Here is a 25,858-nt window from a genome sequence, read left to right on the forward strand (position 1 = left end):
ATGTCATCTGGGTAACCTTTTGTGGTTGATATAAGACAAAAATTAGACAATACTTCAGCATTTCTCCATCACAGACCTTGACCTTTGTTGTCACATTGACGATATAAAAACGATTTTCCAATTATCAATATGTCATCACCTCGCTGGAGCCTAATATCGAGAGATAAACTTCCATAAAAATCAAACGGCAACAGCAGCGGTGAAGATGGTAGGAAGGAAACTTCATGGTGACACGATTGCAACATCTGGAAGACATGTTACCCCATGTGAAGATACTGTATAGTGCGCAGAGATTAGGAAGCGCAGGTGATGCGTTCCTAGAAAAGGAGAGTAAGAGGGATGTTGACAGGCTGGTCCGTCTGACCCGTGCAAGGAACCACTCCAGGGACCAACAACCAGACATCTTTAGTAGACACTGAGACATCTATGGTGACTGAAAGAAACACACACACACACACACACACACACACACACGCGCACACTTCTTGCTTCTGTATGGTTTTACAGATGTGGACTTACTTACAATCTTTGATTTACGCTCATCACCGCCGTTGAATGAGGCCATCGGGGCAGTTTGTTGCCTGCCCCCATGTGTGCACCGTGTCATGGCCTTCAACAGAGTGAATACAAAGGTCATCGTGGTTTTACTCATTATCTTATCATTCATGACCTTCCTGATATTCTGCTGCCACACAACTCTTTGGCACTAGACCTCACTCATTTTGGCATCAATTGCTCCAAATGTTATGTGTATAATTACAAAATGAAAATCGATTAGTCCATCAAAGCTTGTCTCTTACTATGAAAGAGCATGCATGAACCTGGCATGAGGACTGTTAATTATTCACAAAACACATCAAGCACCAGGGAGAATGAAGGAGCCACATGGTGCAATACAACTTTGCTGTTTCCACCTGGTTGTCCTCTAGTTGTTGTTGTTACCATGAAGAAGACTGAAGACGAAATCTGAAGCTTTTTCCAAATAATCGATTATGTGTGATTTTAATCAATTTTGTTTTTTTAGAGAAAGAAATTCTTTTGTAATTCCTCATTTGTTTTATCATTTGTTTTATGACACATTTCATATACTTCACATTTTCAGCCTCCACTGCTCAAAGTGTTGTAGCCATTGTTGCACCAATTATTCTGTATTTGTCTTTCTTCTCACCTTTTTCTATTTTATGCTGCACTGCTCCTGATTCCCTGCAGGGATCATTAAAATTTCATCTCATCTATAACCAGGCCTGAATTTGATATGTTGTGGTAAATGTGTCTTTTGGTGTAGAAGGAAATGTTAATGTGTTGCTTAATATAGGCAAATTGGTATAAAACTGTACAGACTGAGTAGCTGTGTGGGACGTTTATCCATGTAGAAAGTGGTAATAAGCTGATTCAAACCTGCTTCCAGCTTTGAACACTGAGAAATGCAATGATGCATCCCACTCTTTTTTTTCTGTAGGGCTTAAGTAATACTTAGTTATCTTTGTATGTTTTAAATGAGTAGTATTTGTAAATGCAGTGCTTCCTTTACATTTCATACTGGCTATGCAAATGCACAGTGTGTACTGGGGACTGCTTCGTTTACAGCATGATTAAGATTCATTACTTTATTACTAAATGATTGCAGTGATTCATATGAGCAATGTGTTTATTTATGTGTGTATTTTCCATTTAGAACAGTGGTTCTCAGACTGGGGTACGTGTACCAGTAGTGGTTCTTTGAATCTCCCCCTGGTGGTTCACCACACAACCACAGAACCACACATGAATGTATCAGAATAAAAACAATTGAAATTTAAGGACAATTTACTGCTAAAAAGGAAGTTTTCTCATTTACTTAAGTATCTGAATTGACATTTTAGCTGTAAATGGCCTGTGCGTACACTATGTAATTCTATGTGAACGTCAGAAACATTTGTGTAAAACACAGCACTGTTTCAAGCACAGCACACATGGACAGAGCCACTGTCTTAGATTATCCAACAGGCCGCGCTGTAGCAGAAATCCACAAAAGCCATGAGAGCATAACATCATGCATGCACCGTGTGCTACAAAACCACCAATTTCTGGACATTTGCAAGCTCTCTACACGGATTGTATGAAGATATAAGGAGTTTGGTCTAACCTCTGTTCTGCCGTTCTCAATTAATTCAGAGCTGACAGGTTTCCCTCTCTGTAGGAACATGCTCTTATCATTAGCATGCCTCTGAACTTTACTTCACAATGTCTCTTCTGAACTGTTCTGATGAATTATTTCATCCTGTAGAGGGCTGGGAGAGACTGCAGGGCATACACATGTGGGTGCTTCCTCCAGGCCCGGGCCGAGTCCTTTCAGCCCGGTGCAGGGCCGACACCTGTTCCCTGCTCCACTACACATGACCTCAAACTGAGCCGCTGACATTTGGATGCCTAAAGGGAGATAGGATGGATACGATTTGTGGTCTTTTTTGGGGGGGAAAGTAAAACCAGTTTTTCCCTGTAAACAATGCTCAACCTCTGTTTTGTTTTAAACCACACATTTGCTTAAAAAGTATTAAAAAAGTGGAACATCACAGTCTAAACATCCCACAGTGGAAGTTATTTCTACACTCCAGTAAATGTGATGAAAGGAAACGGCATGAAAAACAAACTTAATGTTTTTCAGACAATTTCTTGATCTCAAATCTATCAATGGATTGACACTGCATCGGTGTTATATCTGGACCACTGCAAAGCATTTTCTATTGATTAGAAACATCTGATCAAGACTTTTAACACAGAAATGATGTTATGAGCAGATGGTTGCAGACACATACGTACATACAGTATAAACACGGTATTCATTTAAGATGCAGGACTGTTGCATGAATTCATGAATTGATGCGAAGTTTAAGGAGGTGCATTTGTTTGTTGTTTTCACTCAATTTCATATAACAACGAGTGCAAGAAATGTGTGAGGCATAGCTCCGCCCGGCTGGCAGCACATGAAGATGAGCCCCTTCACTGCCGCAAGCAGGAGATGATCAGTTATGGTTGTGCCACTTGTGAGAAACATTTGGGAAGAATTTACCATTTTGCAACAGTTTTTGTAAAGAATGAACATTTGTGAAGGTCCTGGATTACATTTATGCATATACAATGGATACAACCCGTCCTGATATGGGCTTATTGGACATATTGTCAAAACAAATCACTGGATGAATGATTGAATCACTTTAAAGTCACATTGTTAAAGCACATTCAGTGGAAATGACAAAACAGAAGCATTGATAAACATAACTGTCATATCACATGGGTGCATTAAAGCTGCTGCAAGTAAATCTGAGAAAACCACTGACGATAGAGAAACTTAGAAAAACATTACATCTATGACATCATTCATAGCTTCCTGGAGCTTAGATTTGGGTTTAACCTGCCATCAGTTATTGGAGCCTTATTAGAGAGAAGTACCAAAAAAGCTTTAGCCCTTTAAGCTGGTCAAGTGCAGATCTTTGCACCGGTCTCATGTGTCTGGAGGTGGCTGTCATGTAATTAGCGGGTGAGCATGTTGACAGAGGACGCCAGTGGCTCAATTAGCTATGAGGGACCGGCTAAGACTGCCTGCTGTCAACACACTCCAAACTGCAGAATGCAAGGAGTGTGAGTGTGAGAAAGCTGACGATACACTGATCTTGCATAGCCCAGTAGCTAAACATGCATTTCGAATTCACCAAATAACAACACAGCGGTGGTTACAGCTTCACATTTGCTTGTTGTTTGTCTGCTGTTTCCCATTCTGCACTTGTTTTATTGGGTGTTCCAATAAGTGTGAAACATAAATTGAACAACCACACACAGGCTCCATATTAGCGAAGGAGAAAACAGCCACACGTTCAGTTAGATTCCATTTTTTGAGGTTAGGAGGTAGAAATGGAGGCCTTTAGGGAGTCACTGGGTGGACATGTTACCCCAGCTTAGCAGGCCTTTTTAGCTCTGCTCGTCACGCGGCAGTCGCACATCTGCACCTATATATCAAAGCTGTGCACAAAAACATTCCTGAGAGCAAAGCAGGGGTGATTTGTGTGCCTTTCTCCTTCTTTTTTTATTAAATTTCATCTGTGATCTAACTGTTCGCTCAGCTAAAAGCTAGGCCTTTTAAATCAGTCATCCATCCTGAACTTAGACCTGCACCACATTAAGCCCAGCACTGACATCACAACTGTTTCCCTTCTCCCCAACACACCTCATGCCTCTTTCATATATTTTCCTGTTGTCCTCAACAGATGGACAATCTTGCAGCCAGAGAGTGTTTAATAAATGTAATACAACCTATATAGGGTTGAAGAAAGAGCTCTAAACCAGAACCATGTGCAGGGCAGCAGGGGCAGACCTGGAGTGGATGGTGGCCGTTAAGGGCCATGTCTAATGTGGTTCAACATGTGGACTCGGATGCCATGGAGGGCAGGTTCACTTACATATTGGACGGTTTATGACTGTCAGCGGCTTTTCTTCTGGAAAGTCTGCCGAGTCCACATGTTACTGCTGGATAATTTATGGCGTGATGTTTTGTTTTGAAACGCACCAGTGTATTTTGGAGTTGAGGAGAGTAATAAAAGGATACAGTGGATGTTGGAATGTATATCTCACAAAGGAGTCGTGTTCTGTGGTATTATGTTCCTACAGAGGGGCAATATGGGAACGTGTTTGACTTATTGGCAAATTATGGAGGAGTGTCGTGACCCCGGCGGTGTGAATGCTGGCTTTCTGTCGTTTTTTTGCCGAGCTCAGGCTAACGCTGCTAACCACAGCAGATAGTCAAATATTCCTGAAAAGAAATGTGAGCGGTGGGGTGGAATAAATCACAAACACTTGGCAGGCAACCAGGAGCTGCAGTGTGAATACTTCCATTTTCTGTTCTGTTTCCAGTTTGAGCATATGACAGCATTAGACTTTAATTTGTCCTCAACTTACAAATTGGGCCTGAAATCATCACGTGCCAAAGATGGAGGATACAATAATGACCATCACATGATTCACTGGCTGGGTCACATAGAACCACAAGGGTGTTTTTTAGAGAGCATACCTCCGTTAGGACTGGTCAAGTCTGGGCAATATTTTTCTGGTTCTAAAAATAACAGAAATAATAACTTCTCTGGAAAATTACCTTTTGTATTTAATAGGAAAAAGAAATATTGGAAAATGTGCAGTGCTCACAAATCATTAAAAAAATGTTTTGATTATTTGGCTTGTAGATATGATTCTTACTTCTATGACTTTTTAGTTTTTAGTTTAACAGCACATTGCCTGTAAACTAATAATTGCAGAACACTGATTGCCATATGTGACTTTGCTCCGTCTGCACGTTTGGAAACACATTTAATCCATTTTACTGTAAGTGTGTAACGTTTAATACACAACATAACGGTGAAGATGCACAAATGTATTCAGTGCTATCTGACTGGTGTTTTTTGGAAAGTCTAATATTTCACTAAGCCACACTATTTCATTCAGAGATGTTCTCTAGATAAGAGCAATAATCTCCATTTGATGGATGGCCCAGCCGCAGCCTGGGGCCTGTGGTGTGTGTACATACTGCATCAGTTGCAGCGGAATGATAAAACCAACACAGGCAGGTGTGTTTGGTTAAGATGCACTTGTCAAGTGGGGTGACAAGCATGTCTATGTTCATTCAAGTGAACCCTTTATCTGCACCTCCATGTCCCACTCATGAGACAAAAGCACTTCCCATGTTTGTATGATTTACCTCTCTCAAGTAAAGTGTGCCCCTAGCACACACACACACACACACACACACAAACACACACACACACACACACACACAGAGAGAGAGAGAGAGAGAGAGAGAGAGAGAGAGAGAGAGAGAGAGAGAGAGACACACACACACAGGCATACTCATCTACAAGGAGAATATAAGTAAAACCATTTTGATACAGTTTAGAATAAGGAATTAGGAATCAACACAAGATGTCATGTAACAAATTATGCTTTGCTCCTTTCTTTCTTTCTTTCATAATTTTTGGTTTCCATAATCCTCTCCTTCTTCAGTTGATCCTGTGCTTAATCCTGGATCAAAATTCTCTGCAAAAACATGTTTTTTTCACAACTTGTGCTTCCAACAATTAATTTTCTTTCTTTCTTTCTTTCTTTCTTTCCTTCCTTCCTTCCTTCCTTCCTTCCTTCCTTCCTTCCTTCCAGCGCGTGCGTGAACGTCACGTTACCACCTAAAGGCGGAAGTGACGTCACGCCCGGAAGTAAAGCTCGCCTCTGGCTGGCCAGTGTACAGCAATGTCTTGTAGCAACGTTAACTTAAAGTAACATAAGTTTTGGTCATTACTCGGCCGCTGAATGTATTTGCGTCGCCAGTCTGCGCTGTTCTGAGCGGCAGGATGTCTTCTTAGTATCGGTGAAAATGACACCGAGGTAAGTAGCTCTGTGTGAGTGTCTGTGTGTGTGTGCAGTGTGTTTGCTAGCTCATAGCCACATATTGCTAACGCTACCTTGCTGCATAAGCTGCTTGAAACAATATTGTCGTAATATGTCGTAACGCCTGGCGCTGGTTAAAGTAGCTTCAACCCACAATGAGCTTTTTCGTGCCTGTTTAGTTGAATTTATGATGATAAACTTGTACAAATGCTCGCACTAAAGGTAAAACCCAGCTTAGATAATGACCGCAGCTGTGTTATCTTATTCTTTTAAGTACAGTGATAGTTTAGATAAATGGTTTAGACAGACTGAGGACATTGTGTCATTTAGAGACTAAACCTAGAGCTACAAACTAAATCCAGACATATTGGTTACTTTCATTTGAAGCTCATTTGGAAGTACTATGTACAACAACAGTCTCTGATTCAGTATCAATGGCCAAACTCCAAAAATAGTCATCTGGTAATAACAGGGCTTTGGTACGTCAGATTTTATCAGATACAGACAAATCCCTGTTGTTGTAGCTGGTGATTGTTCACTGTTTAAAATTATGAGGGTATTATAAAGAACATACTTAAAGGTTGTGCATTGTGGTGACTTACTGCGGTGTTAAGAACACATCATTGCTTCCTGTACCTGCATGAGTCACCTGTTATACTGGGAAGGGCTCTGATACTATTTTCTTTCTTTCTTTCTGTAATTTTCAGATGACTCATCAGTGGCTTGGACATCTGATGATTCACAGACGATGAGGCTTGCTCAGTTTGTACGCCTTGCTGCTGTAGGAACATAAAACGCACAGATATGGACGGTAGACGATAGTAAGACATGTTGCTTTTGCCACATCAAACATTCTATAAAAACAAACCCACATTCAGTTCTCATTCAGTTTAATTTGAATGGCTAACAAGAAGTAATCAACCATTGACCATGTCACTGGGCGAGCAGTCTCAAAAGTGGTTTCCTACCCATGTCCAAGCCACTGTTCTCCAAGCTTCAGGTTTACAGCCTAAAGGCAAAAATGGCACCAACGACGCCTACACCATCATCCAGCTGGGCAAAGAGAAGTACTCCACGTCGGTGGCAGAGAAGACGCTCAACCCCGTCTGGAGAGAAGAAGCCTCCTTTGAGCTGCCCGGTCTCCTCCTAGAGGGAAACCCGGAGACGTACGAGCTCTGCCTCATAGTGATGCACCGCTCCCTGGTCGGGATGGACAAGTTCCTGGGTCAGAGGACGGTCAACCTCAACGAGATCTTTGATAATAAGGAGCGGAAGAAAACAGAGTAAGTGTCACGTTTCTCCAAACGATCATAGAAATACATTTGTAAAGCTTTAGGCCCGTGAATGAAACTTGTTAAAGGTGCAAACCATCAGTCCAAACTTAGATGGTGAACAACTGACGGATACAAAGGATTCTAGGAAGCAATTAAGGCAAAACAAGAATAACAAACAACAACAAAGGTTATTAACAGAGACAAGTTTGCACCTTCATCTATTTACGTTTTTATATTAAACCACATTATAGTATTTCTTGTCCTGCATGAACCTTAACATTTTAATAATCAAGCACAATGGATACTGAGTCATATTGTGTTTAAGAGTGTTGTGATGACTTTGTAGCTGCACACATGCTGCTGCTGCTGCTGCTGCTGGCTGAAGAACTGACATTATGGTGGAAGTGGAAAATGTATTTACAGTTATTCCAGTCACAAGTGTATGACGGCAGGGATGAATGAGCTGTGACTCGTCGCGTCGGATAAATTTAAATTGCGTTTGTACACAAGATGTTCCAGGTTTGCTCCTTTTAGAAATACGTTTTACTCTTGTATACTGTACTCAGGACTATTATGTTCAGTTCATAGCTCTGTAATAGAGATTGAAGTGGGTGTAGCCTGGTTCCACAGTGAACCGGTCTAACACACACACGCCAGATTTATTTTCTTTTAATCCAGACAAGCAAATGCAACTATGACGGATGACGTGATAAAATTATTCAGTGTGCCAGGAGAAACTGAGATTTATCCGCCTTATTCGCGGCCGTATAATGTTTGACGTTATTTGACAACGCTAACTTGCTGAGAGACGGCGTGGATGTGACTTGTAGTCGGAGCGCTGACACAGTGAAGAGCACTTGGCCAAACAGAAAGGAGTGGCGCTTGCCAAACATGTCTTGTTAGTCACTCCCGTTAAAGCAATGCTTCGTGGTTTCCAGTGGTGGGGATGTAGTCGACTGGCAAACGGGCTCGGTGGCCTTTTTGCTCTCATTCCTTGTGAAGTTTGCATATTCTCCTCTACTTGTGTTCTCCTGGATTTCCTCTCAGTGTTGCCGTTTCCTTTGCGCTGTCCAGAGTCACTTCAAAAGTTCCCATAGGTATGAATAAGAGTGTGAGTGGTTGCTTAACACTAATAGCCATTTAATTGACCGACAGCTCCTTCTGCCTTCTGCCCAGTTGCATGCTGGGATAGTCTGCATCCTCCCTCCTGCGAGGATAAAAAAGCTTCAGTGTGTAGAGAAAAACGAATGAAGGAAAAGAGTGTAAACTATCCTTCACCCTCCTATGAATGGACACTGTTGGTTAGGTGTAGTCGAGCACAGTGACCAGTATACACACACACGTACACACACATGCAGTTGCGTTTCATTAAGCAAACAGAAACAGAGTAACCAAATTCGTCCTGGTGTTAATTAGCTCACTGTAGATTTGAACATGGAAAGACATTAGCACACTTCCTCCCTGCCCATCATTTGGGAGACTCACAATATGTCATAATCAGTGTGGATGGGTTGTGTTTGTTTTAGGGGCCTGAGGCGATGCACCTTGGGGCTGTGCACGTTTCCAGTCGGGGGTCTGTAATGGATACGTCCACATAGCTCCTTGGCCTAATCCCACACTGCAGGCGTGCTTGACAGTGACGATGAGACCCTGGATACCGTATCCACGCTCCACAGTGGGCCTGTGTTCGCCGCGGCCCATCCGCAATGTTTTTGAACTGACATATTGAGGAGGAAAGCCCGTCTTGATATCTGAGCAGGCAGCCCATAATTATCGCACACCTGTGTTTGTTGATTGTGAGGAGTTTCCCAGCGGTCCGGGGCCGAGTGGGAGGATTGTGGTTCCAAGCACGGGAGGTTTATCTTGGCCTTGAGACACACGTGAGGCGCAGGGCCCCGGCCCCACGGCAGCGCTGTGCTGTGGCTGCTGGTCGGACAGAGCGAGGCACACCGCATGGGAATAAACCCGGGCAGGCCTTTCACGGCCGAGCTGCTGGTCCACAGAGCAGACGGTTCAGAAAAGCTCCTAACAGGCCAACACCAACACGCTTTGGTTTCAATTAATAACTGATATTTCATGCTAAAATCAGGGGTCCAACGCCTCAACTCTGAATTTCAATCTAGGAAAGAAAATAGAAGGCCGCTCATTAGGAGTGCATACCTCCACCAAGGCTGAGCAAGCTTAGACAAAATTAATGTTATTATGTTATTATAATAATATTTCTTTAATCCCACACTTGGGCTGTGAAATTCTTCTTCTCCATCTGATTAATGTTAATAACTAGAATCATGAGAACACACAGGATTTAACCCTGTTTGCTCCTAAGCAATAGTGCTAACCACTGTGGCTATGGTAACAATAATAATCATAATTATAATGGGTAATGGCAGCTCTCATCTTACCTCCGATTGGTGTAAGTACATGTCACTCAAACTGACATATACTGTATGTTTTGTTGTGATCTTGTGAATTATTATACTAGAATACATTGTTGTTCATATGGGTTCTTAACCTTGATTATGCCAGATGAGCTTTTTTGTTTGGATGCTGACACTAGTCCATGTTGAGCTGTAGCAGGTTTCTAAAACTTTGTTACAGAAGTTGTCATGCTAAGCTAGTTGTCCTTGCTCGGAGCGTTTAATCTGTCAACGTTTGTGTAAAATACAGATATAAAACGGCAACATAAAAGTCGCTGGCTTTATGTACTTGGAAAAGGGGGGGATGTGGTTTTGTTTCATTAAATGAATCGGCTCTGCCCGGGGGTTTTTATAGGAACAATGGACTATTTTCAGGACAGCAGCTCAGACTCACAGAAAGCCACATGGAGAACTCTTAACTTGTAATTACAGCTTTGTGTTGGACCCTTAATGCCAAAATATTTCATATATGTTGTTTATCCCTGTATATTCGCTCCATTCGATCTGGTAAACTTAATTAGTAGCGTGCACACTGAGGTTGTATTCTTATACAACAATCAGTAAAGACTAAGGTCTGTCTGGAGATCAGGGTTTGTATTTCTTATTCAGAGTTAGACTTAGCACCGAGGATCTCGTTAACCGTGTTGTGTCACAAAGATGTCGTGCATAAATAAAGTTATCAGTAAAGGGAAAATGTGTTTGTGTCTGCTTTGGCTTCAGATAATTATTCTGTTGAGACTTTATACCCCTAAAACTCCAAAGAATTGAAGTCCACAGCATCATTGTAGATCTGAGTTGTGAGTCTTTACCAATCTAAACTACTAATGACTGTAACCTCGCCCTGCCTTAATGGGTTGTTGTTTTGATTGCTGCCCCCTAGTGGTGTTGAGGGTTGAGCGATTATTGATTGATAAGACCCCCTAAGTATTGATAAAGGAAGTTGTTTAAAATTTCCACCCTTTCTAGGGTGAAGGAATCCCTGTAATATATTCCATAACATGTTCTCAGTCACAGTGCCTCTCTGGAGTAGATGTGGTTGCATACTGGTGCATATCATTTAGTAAGATAAATCATTTTGTGTCAGTGAGCTAGATTTGCTTCACACATCCAAACATAAATTCACGCTGACCCCTCCCACTGTTTTTTATGTCCCTGTGTTCAATGATAAGGACTGGAGCAGAAGCTACTGTTGGCGTGCGGCACAAGCAGTGTGTGATAATGCGTCTCTACTGCACGCTCCCAACACCAGCGCTCCCCCAGATCGCCTCAGAATAGAGACCGCTTACAACGCTTATTACCCATCTATGGTGAACAGCTGCATATTTCCTGTAAAATAATACAGTTTGGCTTAGTATTGCATTGCTGGGACATCGAGGGCGAAGTACATGTATGTCCTTTTCAGTCCTGTTGATGTACTTACACTCGAAGCGGACTCAGGGATTCAGCCTGGTCGTACTGTGTATCCATAAAAATCAATCCAGGTTAATGTTTGAATAGTCTATTAATCCCAATTCAGTTTTATTATCCCACATCATTTTTTAATAGCCCCTGTAACAAAGAGGTCATGTTTCATTAGCATGTATGAACTGTTATCCCGTGGCAAAGTGGCGTTGCAGTTTCCCAGTCGCTCGCCGCCGCATCGCTGAACAAAGGGCAGATTTGTGCAAATGCCACTTTTATTTTGCCTGGGCGTAAAGGCATAAATCCCATTACTTGGGGTTGACAAAGCAAAGAAGTTAAACAAATAAGAGGCCAAAAGCAGCATGAAATTGTCTGTATTATTCAGCAGCAGGCTTTCTTATGTTCAGTTTACAAAGAATAATGTTTATCCTCTGAATGATTAAGTGTATTCTCGCTTATGTTGTAAAAGTTCACATCATTTGAGCCTCTGCATTTGTTGTGCACAGCTTTTGGATCTGTCTGCTCAAATTGGCCTTTTCTCTGCTATCCAAAGAAGAACTTAGAGCACATTTAAAGGCATGTGGACTATATTTCCATCTGTCATATTGTATGTACTTCTACTACATTCTGAGTTGTGTGTACATGTCTTCCTAAATTATACTAAATGAAGTGTGTGTCGACTCACAAAGAGTTTTGTAAATCCCGTCTTTGTTGAATTTTTTTGCTCAGCTGGTATTCCTTGGAGTCCAGGCCGGGGGGGAAGAAGAAGAAAGAACGCGGGCGCATCCAAGTCAGCATCCAGTTCATGAGGAACAACATGACGGCCAGCATGTTCGACCTGTCCATGAAGGAAAAGCCTCGCTCGCCGTTCTCCAAACTCAAGGACAAAATGAAAGGTCGCAAGCACGACAGCGGCTATTCCGACACGTCTTCGGCCATCCTGCCCCGCTCCGCCGCGTGCGACTCCGAGCCCAGCCACCAGTCTTCCGCTCTGGAACCGCAGCCACAACCCCAGCCCGAGGCCAAAGCCAAGAGGTCGCTGCTTGCTGGTTCCCATAAGCTCTCTGCTGCCCATTCCATGTCAGATCTCATTGGGACCCACTTCCGCCCAAAACTGGACTCTATGAACTCCATAGAAGAGAGTGGTGAGGACTTTGATTTTCATTTTCTTTTCATTTGTAATAGCTGCATGATTTTGTATTAATAGTTTGTGGAATCATCACATTTCCGGTATAAACAGGCAACGGGAATCTGCTCTAATATATCAGAAGGGAATTGTGGGGTTATTGATCAATAATAGTGACTTTTTCTCCAACTGCAGCAGGAGAATCTGTTATTTGTCCCATATAAACTTTCATTCATGCCATTTGTGACCAGCGTGACTTTACTGAGCTGATGGTCCTCATTTTGGCACCAGACTCCTTTTAATTCCCTTATTTTGCACTCCTCCCCCTGTGACCTCCTTTACTTTGCACTCAGGAATGATTGGAAGCAACGTTTTCATTTTGCATCTCCCCTAATTACATAGTTTCCTCCCTTATCAAGATCTTACTCTTACTCCGACGATAAAGCTCATAACCTGCTGGAGTGAATGTTTTGTAAACGACCAACCACCAGACATGACTAATGACGTTCCAGTCAGGTATGAGTTAATGACACGGCGCTTCAGACTTTTGTGTTTCTTTTTTATGCAGTAGCAAAGCTGCACACAACGACTTACTGCAGGCTTTTCTGCAACAAACTCACAAATGTAATAAGTCAACATAAAAAAAAAAAGGGCCAGCAGACCAAAATGTAAACCTACACAGCAGAACCCCAGCAATGTGATGAGTCACCAGTCTGGAATATTCTGAACAGAACATTCACTGCCCAGGTGAACCTTTGTGTTGGTAACAAATGTAGATGCCCAAATATCTCTGATTGACAGCTAAATATATCTGCAGTTTATGTGGAGTTGACCGATTTGTGTTTTGTATTAGAGATCTGATTTCTAATGATTGTCGCCATCCTGGAGTTTGTGGCACAGGTTGAAATTGGATCGCTTATGCAAACAAAATCTCTGAATGCAGCGTCGGTAGGGGGACATTACATCCAGTTGAGGTTCGTAAGTGGTTTCCTGTCTGCGATTATGAAGGGAAAGAGTTTGGAGCAGAAAAACAATAAGCTACACACACTATAGATGCAGACAGGGGTCAGGGGGTCTTTCAAAGAAATCAGTCTATCATGATTATTGTTACAGCCTCCCTTGTTGTACAGTCGTGTGGTTGTTACTTTTGAAAATATATAGTTTGTAATATGCAACTGGTAGTAAGGTAGAAAGTTTGAAAATATTATGGTTAACACACCAAAGAGATCATTATAACATTATAATAATGATCATGAAGGTCCTTATCTACAAAAGTCCCAAACTTTTGCCACGCACAAAAACAAGCGTTACTTTTTCAACTTTTTCCATTTGTAACATGAATGATTCTTCTTCTCCACGGTTTGTTTTTTTTCCCCCATTGTCATCAGTTCTTGGCTTCTCTTCTCTTCTCTTCTCCAGCTGCTCCTCACAGGCGTTCTCAGAGCGAGGTGCCAGGCTACCAGGACAGCGGGGGACACGGTGACCCTTTCACTGATATCAGTGACACCCTGCCACAGAAGTATGCCACGCTCCCACGCAACCGCAACCCGTTTGAGGGGGAGCAAGGGCAGCTGTGGGACCGAGCGGACAGGAAGGAGAAAAAGGAGAAGGTCAGTCTACTGGAACGCGTGACGGGAAAGAAGGAAGGCCGCAAGACCGGCAACGGGGGGCGTTCGGGGAGTTCTGGAGACCTGCGTTCGCCCAATCCCTTCAGCAGTGACTCACAAGCAGACACTAACCCCTTCTTCAACTACAAAGCCAGGTATTTATTTTCACACAATGTTGGTAATTATTATTTGTCAGGAGCTGCGTCTGTTGGACAGAGTCGTTGCATTCCTACCAAGCCGGTTACATCTTCTTCCTTTGTTTCCTAAAGAGTTGATGAGCACTGTGGCTACATTCTGTTTTTATCAGAATAGAAGGTGTCATTAGTGGCTCTTTAGAGAGCTTGGGCTTGATAACAGAGCCCTCTGAGCTGCAGTAATGAGATCTTCTGCAGAGATAGACCACCCAATTAACCACTTATCTCTCTGTAGGCATTAGTTCATCATCTTTACTGTTTCCTTTGTCATACAGCAACACAGTGGTCATTTGTAACGCAGTGCATAAATCCAAGAGGATAGTTTAATTCATAATGTTTATTCATAAACATAAACCCACTTCATTGTCTTTAACGCACAAGACACAAGGAGAGAGGAGCCTCAGGTGCACTGATGTGTTAGTAAGTCGATGATCAGACCTGCAACATGTCGGATGTCCTCATGTGAATAATGCAACTTGTGTTTGATTGCCTTGCAGTGATAAGAAGACGGGGAATGAGAGCCTCACATTTGGCCTGAAACCCCGAGACGGCTACGGCAAGAAAAATGTAAGAAGGGAGAGCTGTCATTATAAAGCAGACGACTTGTCAGGTGATGTTGTCGCAGGTTGTCGTTTTTACCCGACAGTGACTGAAATGCAGAAAGGAAAGGAAAATCACCTCCGTTGGAACTGTGCGTTCGCCCGCATGTGTCATCGGCGCCAATCCCTAATTGAGAACTTTGAGTTTTATTTGAGATAGCAGCTGCTGACATTGATCCCAGAGGCCTCTGAAAATTCAGATGTGCCATTCAACTAATTAGCAGCTGCACACATCGGTCATCATCTCTGATCCGATCATAATTTGAAGCGGTGTGAAATTTCGGTGTGTAAGGTCAGCAGTTGCGCTGTACTGCACAGATTCTGTAATTGGAGGTTTTTGTCGAGCGGAGGCATGGAGCTGTCACCATGTTTTTCCTTCTCCTTTTAATGATTACTCCTTTATTTGCACTGAAGGTGTTCCACTTTGTAGTTTAGGCTCTGTTTAAAAAAAAAAAACCTTTTTCTTTATCCGCGTTCGTCGGACACCTAAAATTTGTCGACCATTACGCAGCAAAATTGGTGTTTACATGGTAGCCGCAGGAGCCGTAGCTGAAATGATGGCTAAATGAGAAAGGGAATGCTGATAATAGCTTTCCTCACCTTCCTTTGTGGGTGTTGAGGGTTGTCAGTAGCCGCACATGTGCCCCTGTGTTTGCTGCAGTGCCTCGCAGAAATGGCAGCTCCCATTTCCTCGGCTTCAAGGCCCTAATTAACCACACGCGGGTGGGGGGGGTGGGAGTGGGGAGGACAGTGAAAGATTTCAAAGGACTGAGCTTTTAGATTCTCAAAGCTGAGCTCATTAGAAACTGTAATGAGACAACTGGAGAATGCCAAGTGTGCGCCTTATCTTCTCCTCACTACTGATCGCAGAAAAATGGTCATCATTACTTTGCCAGTTCATGGTCATTTTCAGGCCTTTGTCACCAGCCACTAAAGCGGCTGATTGTAATGCTGTGTGTCTGTCTGTCTGTGTGTGTGTGTGAGAGAGAGAGAGAGAGCGGGAGAAAGGGAGGGTGTGTGTACAAGCTTGTATTTTAAACCAGCATCTACTTCCTTTGTCTGTCGGTTCTCTTATTCCCTCTCAAATGGCTTAAGTGCCGTATCTTTCGAGGCCGACTGGCTGTTTGTGAGGTTACCGCGCTCTGTATCTGAAACCCTCCTCACATTAGACATTTAATCTCGGTGGCAAATATTTCATTTTGGTCGGCATCCCCGCAGTAGCCTCTATGCTGCGCCGAGAGCGATAAGATACCTGGTAAGCGGGCCCCGCTCCAGGTCGTTTTGCATTGTCTTTACGTAGCAACGGAGGCCTGAATAGTGCATGGGAGTGGAAGCTGATAAGTGTGGTATTTTAAACAGGGCAAAGGCTTTGCTGCGCCATCCGTTTGAGGGAGGACGCCCAGCACTGGAGCGATAAAGTGGGCTCTCATTAAAAACGATTACAGCTGCGCTTGTACCTGCGCAATATGATCTCCGCATACCGTAACACGCCGCTCCGTCCAACGCCGGGGCTTGGATTTCAGCCTTATTTTGGTATTTAATAGCCCAACCTTTTAATTGCAAAAAGTAGAAGGGCATCTCATTAGAGCCCAAACCTCTGCCAAGGCTGAACCATGCCAGACACAATCTGCCTGGTTGTAGTAATATATATGTTACATGTAGCCCTAAAGACACAGAAACAAATGTAGTCAATAATATCTTTCTGCTTCTTTGTGTTGAAGTGTTTGCATGCTGCTGTATCGGCCACATCTCAGCTACACATTAGTTGGTTGAATGTTTTTACTTCTATTTCTCACGTGTCCAAGAAGATGTTTTGGAGCTTGGAACAAATTGTGCTTGTCTTATTTGTGTCTATGTGGTGTGTTACTATTGAAGTCCATCCATCCATTAACGGCCTATCTGGCAATACTTTCATCATCTCCTTCAGAATTAGGTCACTGATAATGTTTGTTGTTAAGCTGTAGCCTTCTGGAGATCTTTGGCATTCACTAACCTGGTCTGTGGGCCTTTGAATGGAACCTTATGGTTTGCTATATTTACTAAGATAAAAAATATGTTCACCATTGCCTCAAAGCTTTTTCCAGTGAGATTTTACCCTTAGACATGTGGATTCTTTCTCTCACATCAGTTCATCAGCCAAAATTTGCCCCAGGATCTAGATCGGTTGTGAAATTGAATTTTTCCCTGCTCCCTTCACCACGCTACAACCTTTCACCAAGTTTAACCACAATCTGTCCATAATTATCCGAGTAATCCTGCAAACAAACAAACCAACACACACAGGTGGACACATGACGTCCTTAGAGGAAGCAAATATGCATTCTGGCATTTCCCCTCCGAACAGAGACTCTTGTTTTCTTTTTTCCTTTTTGGCAACTATCAGTCGTTATCAAAGCGCTGGCAGTCTGGCCGGAGCTTTGGCCTGAACTCTCTGTAGTGACGGCGATCGCGCGCCAAGTAAAGGAGAAAAGGAGAACAACTTCTCCAAGATGTTGACTCCTTATTGTTGTGTCAGAGTCAAGTCTCATTAGAGCGCTTCAGTGGTGCCGGGTTTGTCATAAACACTGTTCGACATCATTAGATCATAACATCTGCCGCTGAATTTCGTGACACGTCGCGCAGCTAAATCCTCAGAACCGCCGCTTCATATCAACAACTCTCAATTAGCCCTGATTAGCAACAGGGAACAAATGATAAACACATGACAGTTTAATGTCACATGAAGCCAACGCGTCTAATTAGTCGATTGTCTTTGTCGCCTTGTAAGTGAGTGAACTGAAAGGAAGTCTGTCCTCCTCACTGTATGGCTGCCATTGTAGTGTTTACTCCTAATATCCTGTTGTGGAATATGTGTATGCAAAATGGAATCACCTTAAATTGACTGTTTACCGTTGTTTTTTATAGGTGGCACCGCGGGAAACGGTGGCTGCGTACAGCAACTTATCCTTCGAGGAGGTCGCCCAAGAACTCATTAAGCAGAAAGAGGTGGTGAGAAAGAAAGACGCCCACATCCGCGAGCTGGAGGACTACATCGATAACCTGCTGGTGCGCGTCATGGAGGAGACGCCCAGCATTCTACGGACGCCCTACGAGCCAAAAAAGAAGGCGGGTAAAATAAAGAAAAAGTGAAGAAAAAAAAAAAGGTACAAAGAATAAGACACCTGGAACACAAACGGTTAATAATAAAGGTTTAGCGGTATCTCGTGTATCAGTAGGACACATTGGGAACAAATGGGATAAATCAAAGCCAAATTTCTGATTGATTATACCTTCAAAGAGTTTGATTCAGTGGATGTAGTTTTTCTAGGTTTTCTGTTGCTGTTATTTCTTGGTTTACACCTTTTTTTGGTCAGAAATCTCTCATTGCCATTTTTCTAGATAACGGTACAAGATAAACAAATTTCATTGTCAAATCAGAACTCTTAAGAGCCGGCGAACTCATAAATGCCCCGGCTTGGCAAAAACGCAGCTGCCGCCTCGTGTTCAGCCCAGAGGTGAGAACGCCGCCAAATTCATGTTTACCAGACGCCCGGCCTGGCAGTAGCGTGTTTGCGGAAAGATGTCAGCGGTCAAGCGGGGTTGATAAGATGGAGCTGTCGTGTTTAACGTGTTTACACTCGGAGCACAAGTCTTCACGTCGGCACCCCCCCCAAAAACAACCAAACACACTTAGCCAGGCAGTATCAGCTTCAGCCCCGTGCTGCTGCTTCTTCTTCTTCTTCCTCCTCTTCCTCCTCAGCCTCTGAACTCCGCGGGTCGCCCGTGTTCTGCAAAAGGCCAGAACAGCGTTCCAGTACCGAGGTGCCGCACAGTCACGCAGTCGCTGGTTTTGTGGACATTCCTTTTATCAAATCTTTTTTCCTTTATGACATTTGTGATGACTATCATTTAAGGCTGTGGGGCAGTCAGCACGTTTACATGCACGTCTCACAGTACAAACATCATTGTACTCGTCACGTTGGACTCCTGAGTTAAGGACCTATGCATTTATAAGTCAGTTTGCTGGAGCGTGTAAGTGATCCAACATCATCAGCAACTTCCTGACCCGGTGTTCCTCTCCTGTACTGCACTCCGAGTGAATGAATCATATTCATGTCATGCAGCTCAACGCGTCGCTCTGCATTTCTGCCTTAATCGCAGCACAGACAATAGAGTCAGGAGTTTACAGTGCATGTAAACGTACTGACTCACCGGCCATATAGTATAAATACTGTATATGTGGTTATAATTCCCCTTGAATTGGTGCAATAATCCTTATTTAAGCATCTTGCTTTGTGCTCTGCTGTTCTTGTTTACATTTTGTCACATTCCTGAGTTGAAACCATCTCTCCTCCCCCTGAGTGAGTGAGTGAAGTGATTCCTTGTTACAGCTTCCACTGCAGATTGATTTATTATTGAGTGATTGATCTTCTTTAAATACCGTGTTGGCTGAAGATTGTATTATGTGTTATGGTACCTGTATGCTGGACAACCTTTATTTATATTTATACAATGCTCATTTGCATATGGATATTCTTTTTATGCATTTTAAGGTACTCTCTATGGTAAAAGGCTACTGGATCCCAAACCTCTCCCATTGTATGAACACTATACAGAAGTATTTATGTATGAAGGACAAATACTGATCTGGTTGTATATTCTCACCTCTAATGAAACACTAGTCACAGCCTGGTTATGCACTCTATAGAGTGATACCTCACTCTACAGCACCTCCTCCCTCTTTGTATTGGCGTCCATTGGTGCCATATTGTTACTGGTTTACAATTTGAACTTTAAGATATGAGATATGTTACGACGAAGTATCACTGAAAACTCAAACTAACTAAATAAGTGTTTGACAGCCAATCAAAAGCTCAACGCTCTCGGTTTAATTGATTGTCAACTCGTTTATCACCTCATTAGGTCATAACAACACCTGTTGTTTGTCAAACAGCTTGCTGATCATCTGTTAATTGATCAGTTTTTACCGAACAAACGCTAAATGCTTTGACAGGAACGAACAGGCGCGGTTACATTATGGACGGTCACCTGAAGGTTACACGCTCACTTTAGTTGCACATCGCCTGCGTTCGACATGTTTAAACAACGCTACAGTCACTAATGTTTAGGTTTACATTTTGATTGTCCTTCCTATGTAATGTAGAGTGTTTAAATGTGCTTTTGTATTTACATACTGACTTTTGCACATCATGTTTAGTGATCAATCACATTATCCAATCACCTTTGTTCCCGTGCTTGTTTTGTAGAATGTATTATTTGCAATTAATTCTAGTCCAGGCTCTTACAAGTATTTGACCTTTACACTGTACGATACCAAAATTCTAGGTGAGACAAAGTGCTCAAGTACGTGTGTGTGGAATGTTACAACACTTTTTCATCTGAAGGTGCGCACACACTCTCTTTTTGGACTGTTTTTCAAGCCAAAACGTGCAGCTGAATGTATTCTGCTCTGCTTTGAAATACTCATGAATGTGTAGCGCCGAACACCAACGGGTCCGCCGAACCTCACTCGCCTTTTAAGTATTTGGTGGATTGAAAGGTATCGTTTCGTTGACCCTTACACCCCCTGACACACACACAGACACACACATGGTTTATGCTTTTTTTAAACAGCTTGATTATCAGCATGTGATTTCCTCCGTGCATACATTTTGTGCATTGATGTAACAGAAACTGGAGTAAATTCCTTCACATCAGCAAAGCATATCTGACCCCCTTTCTTTTACATATCGTTTGCATTTAGTGATGAGAATCTGCTTTGACTTCTGTGTAAACTCTTGTCTTCTAGTATTAAACTGCTTTAACTAGTTGGAACAGCTAGTTGGCCAGTTTATGGATCTTGCTATTCTCCACTTTACAAAAACTGTACGCTCACTTTGTGATGTCCCCTCACCTCATATGACTTCTTACACATTTTGTTGTGCCATAAAATATTTGACAATTTGCCTTATTCTTGATTATTTATTATGGTCGGTACAGCAATGAAAAGTGTTCCCTGGAGTTATACAGGTGCTTTAATGTTATTTTATCCCAATTGAAACTAGTTTAGCCTTTCTTTTAGCTCAATTACAGTTATTTAGCTTTGAATATTACAAATGTTATTATATAATAGACAATTTCTTGCCTTCTCTTCACATTAGTCATCCAGTTTGTTCATGCACAGCACTCACATGGACACAGGTGTCTCATTTATAACATTGTTTAACTTTGTATGCTGTCATTGGAACATTCACCTCATTCCATAACATTAACACATTGAGGATTTTGACACGTTGTTGCAATATTGATAAAGATGATACAAAAAAAAGCTTGAAGATCTCACAATGCTGCTCTGAGAGTCTGTAAGTCCTCTGCTCATAATGTGATGCTGCCTGACACAGAGTCTTAAGCTCCAGCTAAACCCCCCTGATGCTGTTTGTAATGTTACACACAGTTTGGAGGGAAATGATGGCTGTTTATGGAGTTTTACTGAGAATTAGTTCTGCTAGAATCAGAAATCTAAACAGACAAAATAATGGACAATATGCAAGAGTTATTGTGAGACTAAAGTTATTAGATGAGTGGATGATTTGATTTTCTCTACCATATAATAATCTCTCATGATAAATTCCAATGCTCCACTAGATTTTGTTGAAGATGCAAATAAGAGATTGTGATTTTAAATTAGAAATGTATAATGCGTCTTCCTATATGTTGCAGCTGGTCTAAGTTAATCAAGCGTGGCAATGTAAACCCTGATGCAAATCTCCTGTAAAGTGGGTGGCTAAGCTCGGTGCGTTCCTTTCGTTTAACACCTGTCCTCGTCCTTATGGAGAAATTAAAAGCCACTCTCAATTAACAAAACTCTGATCTCACTGGCAGTTAAACCATGATTTGAGTTGCTAATTGTGCCCAGCTTTTTGTTTTCCTTCTCGCTCAAAGCAGTTCTTCCTTTTGTTGTTGAGAAATTCCCATGCCTGCTCGCTAAAAGAGAGAAGTGGCATCGTTTGACAACCGAGTAGCGAGATTGCTTGTTAAAACTCCACTCTAATTTGCCTATGTGTGCGAGAAGTGTGTGTGAAATCATTTGGGACCTGAAACACTTGTGTTGTTTACTCGCCGGCGCTTTTGTGGGTTGGTTTGCTTCCTCCACATAGCAGGTTAAAACATGACCTCTCCCCTGCCACCTCAGTCTAATCCCAGAGGAGGTGCGTCTCACAGCACAGCAGCTGGCAGGGCACAGCACAGCACGGCGCCACATAGAGGACGCATGGCACTGGTAACCATGGACACCAGTTTAAAACCTTTGCTCGCAACACGATTTGATTCTTTCACTGCTACAAGTTGGTGACACAAAGATGCCTGTGTTGATGACAGAAGGTGGTGACATTTTCTGTTTATAGAGCACAAAAATGGATTTAAATACAACTGAATGTGTTAAAGTCTTGACTGTTACTTGTTGAAGTTCTATTAAAATCGTTCATTGCAAACATGCAAAAATTCACCTTTACACTTTAAAGACTCAGATTCACATTTTCACTTTAAGTGAAACTGTAGCTATTCTACAAAATGTAATGGCTTTCTGTAAAGTTTTCGACATTTTATTGTGATCTGTAGTACTTTGGACCATATTAGGCCACAGAATGTACTCATATGGAATCAGAAGATGCATTAAGCTTTTATTGTAGCATGCATAAATATCTTTTTGGCTATTGGAAAAAGACAGGATCCAATAAGTTGAGTTCTACAGACTAAATAAATGCTAACTATCTGTAAAATGCTCCAATTTGCAAAAACAATATCAGTGACATGTAGTTCAGATGTCATATAATGAAGAAAATTGTATGTTGCACTTTAAATAAGAGTAATTATAGCAGGGAAATGGCATTTCTAAAGTGACCGTGCTCAGAAATTTAAATGTATCTGGTCCATGTTAATGCATCAGTATAGAAATCCCCCCAAAGTTGGAGAAACAATGAAAAAAACAAACAAAACAAAACAAATATAACAACTTTTCATCTACCAGACAGGTGGGGGAAAACTGGAATTGTTTCAGGTAAATTCAATTCTCTCACCTGTTAATGTTTAAAATGCATTGAGCCATTTTTAACCCAACATATACAACAAATAAGTAATACATGCAGCCATCAAACAGTGTAAATATATTGGTGTACAAATTACAGTATTCCAGAAAATAGAGATGAAACACTACAAGATGGAAATACTCCCGTTAAGCACAATTACCACAACATATCAGTTTCCCATCCTGCTTCAGTGTTCTTTATATCCTCTCTGTGTTGTGCTTCTTCTTCTTCAGATTATCCAGAGGAAACAGCAGAAGCAATTAAAATATGACTTTAACCACATTATCGGTAACAGCAGCACGCCGTCATGATTAATTTTTCATCCTCCTGTGTTAAGTTATATCTGCCCTGGAAGACGGCGAACACAAATAAGTGTGTAATTGGGCTTTATGTAGGTGTCACCTGTTGTATTCATAAGCTAATTGGTAAACTCATTGTCGTCCTTACACGTTCACCAACGGATTGAATTTCACAGATCCCAGCTTTTGTATGGCGGCGGCACGTGTCGCCTGAAAGCCTGGTGGATTACAGCCCATTGCCTTCATTGTTCTTTATATCATATTGCTGTAATTTGAGGAAATATCTAACAAATGTGTTGTGTAAGATTCTGCGTGGCGCATACAAGAGCCCAAGCGTGTGGACGGGCGTGCCAGAGAGGGCCACCCACAGGTCACCTGCACTCCCCTTTAAAAATGGATGGGCGTCATAGGCAGGATCGGTGTCACCCTGCACGCGTCTGTGAATGGAAGAGCCTGAGGCAACCAGAGAGAATCTTATATGAGGAGAAATTGGGCAGATGGATGAGGTGTTTTTAGGGGAAAAAGCAGACGTATTTGGGCAGCTGGCCTGAACTTGTTGGATGATCGGGGGCCAGATGTCAAGGTTAACCCCCCTCCTCCAACTCCCCGGAGGATCAGGGCCTCAGCCACTCCTCCGACGCCTGCTTCACTGATCTGAATAGGTGCTCGAGATAAATCAGGTGTCAAAGGTGCTGCAGGACGCGGCATTGTGCATTGTACATTGTACATCTCATTGTCTCCCTCTGATAGCTGCCACGCGTCTGGTATCAGGTGAACAAAGCCAGATGACAACCAGAGGAAAGAGAATCTGTCAACAGTGAAAAAGCAAACAAGAGGCGGAAGATACAGGGTAGAACACACTGAACTACAGAATGAATGAATGTATAAATAAATGAAGCTTGTCCTATACATGGAAACAGCATTTTCACTCTCCAAAACCATCTAGGAAAAAAACCTACACAGAATTACAATCCAACAATGCCGCTTTTTTTGTTTGTTTTCTTCTTCAGCTCAAAAATTGTATGGCTACCGCTTAATGATTTCCACGAAGCCAAGAAAACAATTATTTGTTAACACACAGGCTGTAACAATTGAATAAACTGAGCCTATTTATTAATCTAATCCCACCCTTATGTGCTGTTTCAAATTGTGTGTGCTTGTGGGTTGCAGCAATAATTATAATAATTACGATTTCGAAACCCATCTTGAGTTGAGTTTTACATTTAACGTTGTTTTTGTTTTGTTTTTGGTAAATAGTAAAAAGTAAAATACACCTGTGCCGCTCGCGTTTGGGACGGAAGTACCACATCACTAACCGTAAGTACAGAAATTGTACGAATATTCAGAATGTACGCGTTTAGCTTTATGCTTAGGGTTAGCGGCAGAGTTACACACTTTAGCCTGAAATTATAACTGTGCAGTCATATGGGAACAAAACTGAGAAAGAAGTTCGACATTTTGTGGTGACGTGATACCAATCGAACTTCCTGTTTGTCGGAATACAGGTGGGGGCGAAACAATACCGCGCCTGGTGCTGCAGTAGCGTGTCCCTTCGATAGCTCAGTTGGTAGAGCGGAGGACTGTAGAGTGGAAATGGAAATCCTTAGGTCGCTGGTTCAAATCCGGCTCGAAGGACATTTTATTTTTTATAAATATAAATCATATGAGGTCATTGTAAAGCGTTTTGGTTACATAAGTAAGTCCATATCTCACCGAGTGCTCTGATGGGTTAGTTGACCCAGTTTAACCGGCCCACCTTTCAACCTGACAGGGTTCTAATCAGCACTAATTCATATCACCTGTGTGCTAACTGCAAACGTTTGTAGCGTCTTACTTAACTAAAACTCCTCACATTCGCTGTAAGAGTAATGACTGTAAATGACACCAAACTCATCCCATCATATGGAGGTAAAATGACTTTGACAGGAGCTTAATGTTGTTTCATTGTTGATTGAGTTGCATTGTTTTGACGGCTGCTGTCACTTTAGCTCTCTAGCTTAACTTTGCTAATCTTGCTTGTTAGGCATTTAGGAGCAACATTAGTGAAAAAATAGTGACATTAGTTTCTAAATCCTTACACAATTTTTTTTACTGTACACTTTATTTTTTAAGCATTTTGGTTCTGAACATTCATCACTTGTAGGGTTTTAGATATTGTATCCATTACATTTAATTCTAAACAGCTAGTATTAAAGTGACAGTAGCCTGGTAATTTCTAGGTCTTTCTCCTTAACTGGGATATTGTTATTGCCATTACCTCAGGCACTTTAGGGGAGCTTGTCGTGCCTGTGTGACCAGCCGCCTCTTTTGTGTGGAGGCGTCCTGCAGCAGGCTGGTGAGCGAGGCTCTCATTATCACCGTCTGACCAGCACGTGCCAAGGACTTATCACCTAAAAGCTCAGACACATGAGCTGTCAGCAGACCTCAGGTTTGTATTTAGTCTGTTTTGTGTGTGTGTGTGCCTGTAATTGGCACC

The 25,858-nt window shown here is 42.2% G+C and overlaps 1 protein-coding gene and 1 non-coding gene across 2 annotated transcripts; both read left to right on the plus strand.

The window, feature by feature from the left end:
* Positions 1-6,229: 6,229 nt before the first annotated feature.
* On the plus strand, positions 6,230-20,964 carry rab11fip2 (RAB11 family interacting protein 2 (class I)). The gene is made up of 6 exons (XM_076169298.1): positions 6,230-6,399; positions 7,110-7,685; positions 12,224-12,639; positions 14,040-14,382; positions 14,919-14,988; positions 17,925-20,964. The coding sequence occupies exons 2-6, from the start codon at positions 7,333-7,335 to the stop codon at positions 18,147-18,149; spliced, it is 1,407 nt and encodes a 468-aa protein (XP_076025413.1). The 5' UTR covers positions 6,230-6,399; positions 7,110-7,332; the 3' UTR covers positions 18,150-20,964.
* A 3,967-nt stretch (positions 20,965-24,931) lies between these two features.
* Positions 24,932-25,017, plus strand: trnay-gua (transfer RNA tyrosine (anticodon GUA)). Its single transcript is given in 2 exon segments — positions 24,932-24,968; positions 24,982-25,017. It is a non-coding gene; the product is annotated as a tRNA-Tyr (tRNA).
* Positions 25,018-25,858: the final 841 nt, after the last annotated feature.

This window comes from Genypterus blacodes, unplaced genomic scaffold (assembly GCF_046128005.1).
Source record: "Genypterus blacodes isolate CSIRO-AG114 ecotype Tasmania unplaced genomic scaffold, CSIRO-AGI_Gbla_v1 ptg000195l_1, whole genome shotgun sequence".
Lineage (NCBI taxonomy): Eukaryota > Metazoa > Chordata > Actinopteri > Ophidiiformes > Ophidiidae > Genypterus > Genypterus blacodes.